Source organism: Dama dama, chromosome 23 (genome assembly GCF_033118175.1).
Source record: "Dama dama isolate Ldn47 chromosome 23, ASM3311817v1, whole genome shotgun sequence".
In the NCBI taxonomy this organism is placed as follows: Eukaryota; Metazoa; Chordata; class Mammalia; order Artiodactyla; family Cervidae; genus Dama; species Dama dama.
In genome coordinates, this window is record NC_083703.1 from 64,779,673 (window position 1) to 64,790,926 (window position 11,254).

Here is an 11,254-nt window from a genome sequence, read left to right on the forward strand (position 1 = left end):
TCAATAAAATTTCTTCTAATATTTGATTCTATCTGGTCTCATGCCAATACTACTACTTATTAGAAGAAAGGAGCAATCAGCTCTGTCCTTTCCTTTTCTAATCCTATAACAGTAGTTATTTGTCCAAATCCTTAATTGAAACTGAGGTGTTTGAATTGCAAGCCTACCATTAAATAGCTATGTGACCATGAACCTGTTACTCAACACTCTGGACCTCCGTTTCCCCTATGTAAAAGTGAGAAGAGGGACTTCCCTGGTGGTCCAGTGGTTAAGAATCAGCCTTGCAATGCAGGGTACTTGGGTTCGATCCCTGGTCAGGGAACTATGAATCCAAATACCACGGGGCAAATGAGCCCATGTGGCACAAATACTGAGCCCATGCAAGCCTGCAAGCTCCAACTAGAGAGAAGCCAGCCTACATGCAGAATGAAAGATCCGCATGCCGTAACTAAGATCCAACACAGACAAATAAATAATTTTTCTTTTAAAGTGGTAATAATAAAAGCTACGTCACAGGAGTATCCCAAGGACCACTTGTAAAAGCACTTAAGTAACAGTAAAACACACACACAAATGCTTCATTACTGCTATTAACAACTGTTACTGAATTATGTAAGAAACTTCTCTTTCCCCAGCAAACTATCACAGCAGCAAGAACCATTTTCTTAAAATATTGTTTTGAACCTGGAATTCCCTTTCTCAAAAGCCTGCAGTGCCTTGAAGTACCTCTGTAGTCAAACACCTGATCTTTACCAACTGGACTCTTCTAGACCCATCAATATATTTACACATCCTGCCCTGCATTCTCCGCTCAGCAGTTCCAAAACCTGACTCATATTCCCTGCTTTGAGAATTACGGCTCCTCTCCACACAAGCTAATCCCTGTGCAGTCAGTTCCTCTGAGACGCGCTTCTTCACTTCTACCCAAACCATGAGCTCATTTACTTCAACCTAGATGCCAAATTCTGGTTCTACTGACTCTACTAAGTCCTTTTCCCTTCCCATCTCTCCCAATACTTCACTTATATAAATCTGTGGAAGTACTGATCATCCTCTTATAGGTACTAATGTATTAGGTCTACAACAATTAGTAAATTTCAATTCTCTTAAGTTCAGAAAAAATTTCCAGTGGTTTAAAATTATTATTATTATTTTTTTTTTTTGCAACCCCATGGACTGTAGCCCGCCAGGCTACTCTGTCCATGGGATTTCCCAGGCAAGAATACTGGAGTGGGTTGCCATTTCCTTCTCCTAAAATTATTATTTTAACTTAGGATAATATAAATATCATTATAAGTGGGAACTGGTTTTATCATCCTTTTGTGTCATCAACATTTCAAAACCAAAATTTTAAAGATAGGTTTTATGTTTGCATTTCCTGTGCATTTGCAATTTACAGGTGATTTTACATTGTATTTCAAAATATTCTGACTAGCTCTTTTTCTGACTATACTTTAATCAACTCACAGACTGTTTCTTCATGTGGTTTTAAAGACATGCAGTACTTTACTTTGCTCACTCATGAGCTGGAAAGGACTTTACAGATAGTCGATTCTCCTATTCCCCATAGTTACGTTTTACAAAGTGACCACAAACAGAGTTAGCAAACACTGAACCACTGCTCCTAGGAGAAACAGAGGGTTAGGTTCCTGCAAGCCTCTGGTCACAACATTTTCATCAGCTCAATATATGATCTTGTTTTGTGTGTTTCTGTTTAAAGACACCTCATTTGTTATATGTTAATTATGTCAAATATGTTGGTTCACTAACACTGAACTCGCAGCAAACAGAACTATAACTCACTCCTGAATAAAACTTCTCTAACATATAAATTTTCTCCATAAGAAACATCACAGCCTTCTTGCACTCAGTAACATTAGACAGCACTTTAGCACTACATGTGAGACACATTTTACACAGGCAAATCAGGAACAAAAGCACAAAAATGAAAGAAAAAAAAAATGCCACTAAATAGACTGAGAAGGATATCTGTTTACAGTATAAGAGCTGAAACAGAAAGTCAAAGTATCACCTCAGCTAGTAACATGCAAGTTACAGTCAAATTTTTCACCCCTCTGCACATGTCCACAAATGACTGCAAAAGCACAAGTATTGATTTGAATTACAAATAAATTTTAGAAAGTAGGTACCAATTCACAAATGCAGGATTTGAGCAAATCAGTAAATATATTAAGGATGAGGGGTCGGGTTTCTATCAGAGAAAGGAGTTAACCAATACGAAAAGGCAAAAGGACAGAATAAACCCTGTGCTAATGGCTGGATTCAGAGTAACTGGTATGAGTTTTTAATATACAGAGATAAAGAAATAAATATGTATGTGTGTTTATGTATATGTATGTTGTTGTTGTTTAGTTGCTAAGCAGAGTCTGACTCTTTTGTGATCCTGTGGACCACATCCCATCAGGCTGCTGTGTCCATGGGATTTCCCAGGCAAAAATACTGGGGTGGGTCGCCATTTGCGTCTCCAAGGGATCTTCCCATCCCAGGGATCACAGCTGTATCTCCTGCATTGGTCAGCGGGTTCTTTACCACTGAGCCACCAGGGAAGCCCAGGTATATGTATACACAAACATATATTTCCTACGCCTGTACTGATAAAGCCTGGAAGCAATGAAACCCCAGTTGCAATGACTACATGTAGCATCCAAACCTGGCTTCTAAACAGCGATATTTATTAAAAGGAGCCAGTCTTCTCTGGAGAAAAGTTGAATCCTGAATGGGGTTGAAGATCCTCAAACCTTAATCACAAATGTCTGGAATTATTTGATCTGTCTAGCACTTCCTTGGAAGATTCCATCCATCCAAGAGGAACTCTCTCAGTATGAAAACCACTTTCCCCAGGAGCTCCCCAGGAGCTCTTTGTTTGTTGTTGTTGTTCAGTCGCTCAGTTATGTCCAATTCTTTGCAACCTCGTGGACTGCAGCATGCCAGGCTTTCCTGTTCTTCACTATCTCCTGGAGTTAGCTCACACTTCTGTTCATTGAGTCGATGATGCCATCCAACCATCAAAATAGAGGCAACTGTTAACTCTGTGACTGCCTGAGGCAGTAGATAATACTTGGGAAAATAATAGGCTAATCAAAAAGTTTAAAGGAGAATCAAGGAAATGAGATATTCATAGGGGCCTTGAAAAGCTCTGACACATTCCTGGGAATCTCAGTGAGGCCATGTGGATGCTCAGGTCTGTGCACACACCCAGAAAAGGAAAGACCTGAGACTGCCCTAAAGCTCTCATCTCTGGCTGACTCTGAGGCACTGCACAATCAGGAAATGAAGGTTAAGGCAGAACTGTCAAATGACCAGCAGAATATTGAAAGCATGCTCCAAAATGCACACAGAGCCCCTCAACAAATACTGAGAGACCCACTGATTCCAGGCGTTTAAGGAAATATCCATCCAATCATTACTTGACCACTAAGCTAACAGAGCAGAAAGCACACAACAAAGAATACAGATTTGACAGAATTAATTCAGAGAAGTCACTAAACAGAAAAGTAACAGCAAAGTCTGGGGAAAGTCCTGATCTCCAGAGCTGCTGCATATTATTATTTAAAACATTCAGTTTTCAACAAAAACTTATGAAACACAATAAAACAAAAAAGTATGATTCAAGGGGAAAAAAAAATCAACAAAAACTGCCCCTGAAGAAGCCTAGACATTAGACAAACTAAACAAAGACTTTGAATCAGCTATTTAAAAATTTTAACATCTAAAGGAAATCATGTCTAAAGAACTAAAATGAAATATGAGAACAGTATCTCACCAAATAAAGAATATCAATAAAGAGAAATTTTTACAAAAAGCCAAATTAAAATTCCTGAGTTGAAAAAAACAATAAATAAAATGAACATGTCACTAGAGAAGTTTAACAGCAGATTTGAGCAAAAGAAAGAATCAGTGACCTTAAAAATAAATTGATTGTAGACTTCTGGATAGCAGCCATTCTGACTGGCATGAAATGGTACCTCATTGTGGTTTTGATTTGCATTTCTCTAATAATGAGTGATGTTGAGCATCTTTTCACATGTTTGTTAGCCATCTGTATGTCTTCTTTGGAGAAATGTCTGTTTAGTTCTTTGGCCCACTTTTTGATTGGGTCATTTATTTTTCTGGAATTGAGCTGCAGGAGTTGCTCGTATATTTTTGAAATTAATTCTCTGTCAGTTGCTTCATTTGCTATTATTTTCTCCCATTCTGAGATTATCCACCCAAGAAACAGAAAGAAAAAAAATTAAGAAAATTTAACAGAGCCTCAGAGACTTACCATCAAATGTACCTATACCATCAAACTTACCAACATAAGTATAATGGGCATGTCAGCTGGAGAGGAGAGAAATTTAAAGAACAGGAAAAAAATATGTGAATACTGGCAGAAAATATGCAAAATCTGATGGAAAACAATCTATAAATTCAAGAAGCTCAACCTACTCCAAATAGGACAAATGCAGAGAGATACACAAATTAAAATATCACAATCAAGTTGTGGAAAGATATAAATCTCAGAAGCAGTAAGAGAAGGGACTCATTGTGTATGAGATCCTCAATAATATTAATAGCTGTACTTCTCAAAAAACATGGGGGCCAAAAGGCAGTGAGATGAAATACTCAAAATGTTGGAAGTAGCAGAGGGGAGAATGTCAAACAAGAATTCTATACCCAACAAAACTATCATTCAAATGTGAAGGAAAAATTAAGAATTTCTATATAAACAAAAACTGAGAGAATCTGTCAACAAGAGACCTGACCTACAACAAATACTAAATAGAGAACTACAGGCTTAAATGATACCTCAAATACTAAAGAGAGAATTTCAGGCTCAAATGATACCTTTGACAGTACAGCAACTCAAACCCACATGAAGGAATAAATTGCACTGATAAAGGTAAATATTTGGATAAATTTGAAAATAGTATAAATATTTTGCCCATAATTTTCTTACTTTCATTTTTAATTTAAAAGACATTGCATAAAACAATAATTATAAATCTGTACTGAAGGGCACACAATGTATAAAGATGTAATCTGAATGACAATAATGGCACAAAGGAGGAGAGAAGTGATGAAGCAATATCGAATCATAATTTTTATATATTATTGAAATCACACTGGTATTTAATTTAAATTAGATTATTAGAAATGAAGATATTAGCTGTAATTCCCAGAGCAAACACTAAGAAAAAAACAAAAAATATAGTAAAACCTTACATCTATATATAAAAATTAACTCAAAATGGATCGAAGACCTAAACATAAGGCCTAAAACTATGAAACTCTTAGAAGATAGCATAGGGAAACATTTCATGACCTTAGATTGGGCAATGATTTCATAGATACATTACCAAAAGCAGAGGCAATAAAAAATAGTTAAGTTGGACTTCATTAAAATTAAAAGCCTCTGTGCATCAAAGAATACTATCAGTAAAGTGAAAAGGCAACCCATGGACTGGGAGAAAATATTTGCAAATCATATACCTGATAATGGACTGACTAAAAACATAAAGAATTCAGACAATTCAAAAGCAAAAAAAATAACCTGATTTTAAAAAACGGGCAGAGGGCTTCCCTGGTGGCTCATTGGTAAAGAATCCACCTGTCAGTGCAGGAGACACAGGTTTGATCCCTGATCTGGGAAGATCCCACATGCCAAGGAGTAACTAAGCCCATGAGCCACAACCACTGAGTCTGTGCTCTAGACCCCGGCAACTAACGAAGCTCCTGCACCCTAGACCCCATACTCAGCAACAAGAAGCCACCACAATGAGAAGCCCGTGCACCACAACTAGAGTAGTCCCCGCTTGCCACAACTAGAGAAAGACCATGCAAAGCAGTGAAAACCCAGCCAGAAATAAATAAAATTTTAAAACACTAAGAAAAAAAAGAATCCACCAGCCAATGCAGGAACACAGGTTCGGTCTCTGATCCAGGAAGACCCCACATGCCTTGGAGCAATTAAGTCCATGCGCCACAAATATCAAGCCTGTGCTCTAGAACCTGGGGGCCACAACTACTGAGCCCATGTGCTGCAACCACTGAAGCCTGTGCACCTAGAGTCCACGCTCCACAAGAGAAACCACTGCAAGAAGAAGCCCATGCTCTGCAACAGAGGAGCCCCCACCCACCACAACTAGACAAAGTCCACGTGCAGCAATGAAGACCCTGAACAGCCAAAAATAACTAATTATTTTTTTAAATGGGCACAGAACTTGAATAAACGTTTCTCCAAATATATACATAAAGGCCAATAAGCATAAAAGAAATATGCTTAACAGCAGTAATCACTAGAGAAATACAAATCAAAACTATAAGGAGGTATCATCTCACCCATTATGATGGCCACTATGATTTAAAAAAAAAAAAGAAAGAGAGTGAAAAAGCTGGCTTAAAACTCAACGTTCAAAAACTAAAATCATGACATCCAGTCCCATCACTCCATGGCAAATAGATAGAGAAACAATGGAAACAGTGACTTTATTTTCTCAGGCTCCAAAATCACAGCAAATGGTGACTGCAACCATGAAATTAAAAGATGCTTGCTCCTTGGAAGAAAAGCTATGACCAACCTAGACAGCATATTAAAAAGCAGAGATATTACATTGCCAACAAAGGTCCATACAGTCAAAGTTACAGTTTTCCCAATAGTCACATATGGATGTGAGAGTTGGACCATAAAGAAGGCTGAGGATCAAAGAATTGATGCTTTTGAACTGTGGTGTTGAAGACTCTTAAGAGTCCCTTGGACTGCAAGGAGATCAAACCAGTCCATCCTAAAGGAATCAATCCTGAACATTCATTGCAAGGACTGATGCTGAAGCTGAAGCTCCAACACTTTAGCCACCTGATTCGAAGAACTGACTCATTGGAAAAGACCCTGATGCTGGGAAAGACTGAAGGCAGAAAGAGAAGGGGATGACAAAGGATAAGATGGTTGGATGGCATCACCAACTTGATGGACATGAGTTTGAGCAAGCTCCAGGAGTTGATGATAGACAGGGAAGCCTGGCATCCTGCAGTCCATGGGGTTGCAAAGAGTTGGAAAGGACTGAGCAACTGAACTGAACTAAAAAAAAAAACAGAAAATAACAATGTCAGTGAAGATGTGGAGAAATTTAAACCCTTGTGCTTTGCTGATATAAATGTAAAATAGTGTAGTTTCTGCAATTTCTACTATTGTCAAAGAAAAGTAAAAATTATTACCAATGCCCAGAACAGCTCATAAAACCATAAGAAAGTCCCAGTGCACTACTTAAATGTTCAGTTCCTCTGCTAGAGCTACTCAGCAATAGCAGTGTTTCAGTTTACTCCTCCTTCCCAAACCCACTGGTGAAGAAGGGTAAAAACTGGTCAAAAAGACAGAAAGAGGAAAAAGTAAGGTGAGACTAATGAGAATGTTCTAGGAATATTACTTTTCAGTGGTTCAATTTTTTTAATCTGCAAAATGAGGAGATAATAGTGCCTACCTTTTCAAAGGGCTGTCACAAAGATTTAGTTAAGTTCACATATACAAAGTATTTAAGAGTGATTACTGCATAGTAAACACTCTATAAATATTAGCTATCAATATTATTGCTCGAGAAATCACAACTTCTTATTTCAATTACAACCTATATTTCAGTTCTCTCTCCTGAACACCAAATCTCCAGCTGCAAAAGAAAAAAAAAAAAATCTCCAGCTAGATTTTCCCAGTGAAGAACACTGCTATGAACTCACTCATCCTAGGCTGACCTAGAACAGTTAGACTCTTCCCTCTTTTTCATCCTTTACATCTAACTCTCACCAAGCCTTGCAGACTCTCTCTCCTCAGTATTTCCTGAAACCACCCCTTCTTCTTTAACCACATTGTCCCTGCCCCCTCAGTACAGGCCTTTATCACTTCTTCCAGGATTACTTTAGTTTCTCACTGACCATGGGGACTCTAATCTCAGCCCTCTCTGACTGATCCATCTGTTACATTCATCCCTGTCACAAGGATCTATTAAAACAAAAATCTAGTAGTAAATATATGAGTGTTTACTATGTCGAATTTTTTTCTTACATTTTTGTACTTTCAAAATAAAATTTTAATTTCAATTTAAAAATGAGAGGAGAAACAAAGTGTTCCCCCTGATCAATGGTGGTTGGAAACAGGCAGACAAATACAAGAAAAGGACTGAAAATAGGCACAAAGAAATCTGGGGGAGTGACAATATGTTCATTAATTTTATTATGATTATGACTTTTCAGGTGTATACCTGTCAAAACTTATCAAATTATACAATTAAATAAATGTGATTTACTGTATGTCAATTATTCCTCAACTTCAAAATTTTAAATAAGAAAAAACAGTAAATGCATAAAAAAAAAAAAACCTTTAAAAATAAATCCTCCCTTTGTTTAAAATATTTCAATGGCTGCCCTCTGCCTTAAGATAAATCTCCAACTCCTAACACTGACATGCAAGGTAATGCCTCTTCTCCTGCCATTTCCCCACAAGGGCCCCTAAGTCCAGTCAAAGAGATTTACTTACAGCTCCTTGACTATCTAGCACAGTAACACAAGCTAATGCTTCTGCTCTATGCCCTTTCCTCTATTCCCCATCTAATGCTCTCTCATTAAGTATCTAAATGCTCATCCTCAGTGTGGGTTAGCTGCCTTTCTACTCTGCTACCAGAGCACCTAGTTCAGACTTCTATCACAGCATTTCAAGAACTGTATTAGTAGTTTTCTTTTTTGTCTCTTAGATTATAAGCATGAGAATAAGCTCTATGTTTTCCATTTTTGGCCCATTGGAGAGTTCCCAGCGTGTAGTAAACACTCAAAATAGTTGCTGAATAAAAGGGAAGAAACGCACTTAAAATATCACTTGTATCAACTGATTCTCTGATCAACCCTATCAAATTTACCCTTAAGAAAACCTGAAGCTCAGAGAAATTAGTTGACTTGCTCAGAGCCATACCCATAGTTGGTAATGGGACCAAGCTTTCAAACAAAGCCCTTCCAACTCCTAGACAGGTGCATTTTCCTTTTATTTGTGAATTCCTCACCAGGCCTAACCCAGATGCCTCTTCAGCATAAGGGATCAATACATATCTGCTACTTTCATATTTACTGTCACTCTCTAGTCCCAAGTTGCTTTGTCACATACTACACTTTAACACATGATAAAACTTCAAAGAATTAGAGTATACAGTATAAAGTGAAAGAGACATTTCTTATCCACTCTTGGTTTTTTACTTAAAAAGATGACTAGAAAGAGATTAATGGGGAGAGGGAGAGATTCAACTAATAGAAGCAGTTAGAGAGGTGGTTTCAATCGATGCTACCAACTAAGAAGAAATGAGCCTGCAACTGTCCACAAGCTCAGCAGCATGCTCAGCTGGGGCAGCCACTAACTTTCAAGAGGAGTCAAGCTATTTATTTCACATCTACAGCCCAACAAAATTCTCATCTTTCCCCCCCAGAAAATATCCATCTTAAAAACACTTTTGACATCCTTGTTGCCATTTCCTCAGCAGTCCTCAGACCCAAATCAATTTCTGCCCTGGCATCAACAATTCTTTCAGTGAGTGACTTTCTGTTTGAAGGAGCTACTCTTTAAACAAACATTTACTACACAACAATAGAGGGCACTGTACTTTGCTAGGCTGACAAGAAATAAAAGAAGTAAAATGCGATCCATACAAGCCACATATAAAAAGATTAGAAACAAGTGTCCTTAATATCATAACTCAAAGGAAAGCTAAAGGCAGGAATGCAAAGAAATAGAGGAAAACAACAGAATGGGAAAGACTAGAGATCTGCTACAAAAAATAATGCCCTTGACCAAGTTTTTAAAAGACTTGCTCAAAGTATAAACGCTCCCATCCTTCCATAACTAGGAACCAAGCTCTGTCGCCTCCTAATTTTTGTTCTATTTAATTCCTAGAAGTAAGAATCCACTAGAAGGATAGAACTGTATCACAAGAGGTGCAGCAGATTCCCATATGGGTGTTAATTAGTCAAGTGTATAATAGTGAAAGTGAAGTCACTCAGTCGTGGCCGACTCTTTGCGACCCCATGGACTGTAGCCTACCAGGCTCCTTTGTCCATGGAATTTTCCAGGCAAGAATACTGGAGTGGGTTGCCATTTCCTTCTCCAGGGGATCTTCCCAACCCAGGGACCGAACCCAGGTCTCCTATATTGTAGGCAGACGCTTTTACCATCAAAAATAGTTCTTCATAACTTATTTCATTCATTCCTTCAACAAATATTTAACACCTATGATGTGCCACACACTGCGCTAGGCAGAGGAAAAACAACAGACATGACCCAAGTTCTCCTGCAGCTTTCCCTCCAACAACCTATAATAGTATTCCACTTAGCTGCACGGTTAAGAATGAATCTACTTAGCTCTCTGATAAAGCCAGAGGATCTCAGAATTCGAAGAACCTGCAGATTTACGTCCTCAGTTTGCGCCTAGGGGCTCTGAAGCCCTAAAGTGACTTGCCCAAGGTCATCCTGTGCATTAGTGACAGAACAGGAATTAGAACGCGGATCTCTCTCTCTCCCTGAAGGAAAGAAGTCACGGCTGGTGACCGAGAAAAAGCAAGTTTCTTCAAATTTAGCTCTGAAGTCACTCTCCTCCCTTCTCCAAAGACGGGGAAGGCACGGAAAAATCGAGGGTCGGGGGAGTGGGAAGCTGCCTCAGTTTCCCCGCAGAAAGCGGCCGAGTAGCCCCGCTACAGCACAGGCTCCGCTCCTGCACTCCCGTCCGGCTATTCCCGTCCCGCCCTCTCCAACTCCAACCCGGGAGTCCGGCGGGCGACCGCACATAATTACTCCTTCACTCACAAGGACTCGCACCAGCAACGCCATGTTTCTCGACAACCATTTCCGGGTGAAGGATGGGCTTCCGGAATCTCCGCGGCCTCCACCCCTCCACGAGGTTGTCTTTTCGCCGGTTGGTGCCCGGCAACCGCAGCGCAGGCGCACGGAGGCCGCTGGGAGCACGAGCGCGCGCTTTCCCCGCTGTGCACGAGAAGGTAGGGCCCGGGCGCGCGGCTGGACAGCCGGAACGCGAACGCGCGCCTCCCACTGTGTCTAGTCTCGGTCAGGAGCGTCACAGAGGCCCGTGTCGTCTCCACAACACCAGTCCTCTGTGACATCTTCCTCGAGCTTTTCGTAGCTCTCTCCTTAACCCGCCTGACTCCTCAGCACTTCCTTGTCGGAGTTCCTCTTTCCCAAACTGTCCCCACTAGGATTACCGCCTTTTCACGA

At 39.6% G+C, this 11,254-nt stretch overlaps 1 protein-coding gene across 2 annotated transcripts in view; it reads right to left on the reverse strand.

Moving 5' to 3' along the window:
* LOC133045059 (ubiquinol-cytochrome c reductase complex assembly factor 1) overlaps positions 1–10,938 on the reverse strand; it is a 92,926-nt gene extending 81,988 nt beyond the window's left edge. The window contains exon 1 of one of the 2 annotated variants that reach the window (XM_061127140.1): positions 10,829–10,938. In XM_061127140.1, the coding sequence (XP_060983123.1) occupies positions 10,829–10,852 (24 nt within the window). In that variant the 5' untranslated portion in view covers positions 10,853–10,938. The remainder of the gene's footprint in view (positions 1–10,828) is intronic. The other variant, XM_061127139.1, reaches the window with a different exon arrangement.
* Positions 10,939–11,254: the final 316 nt, after the last annotated feature.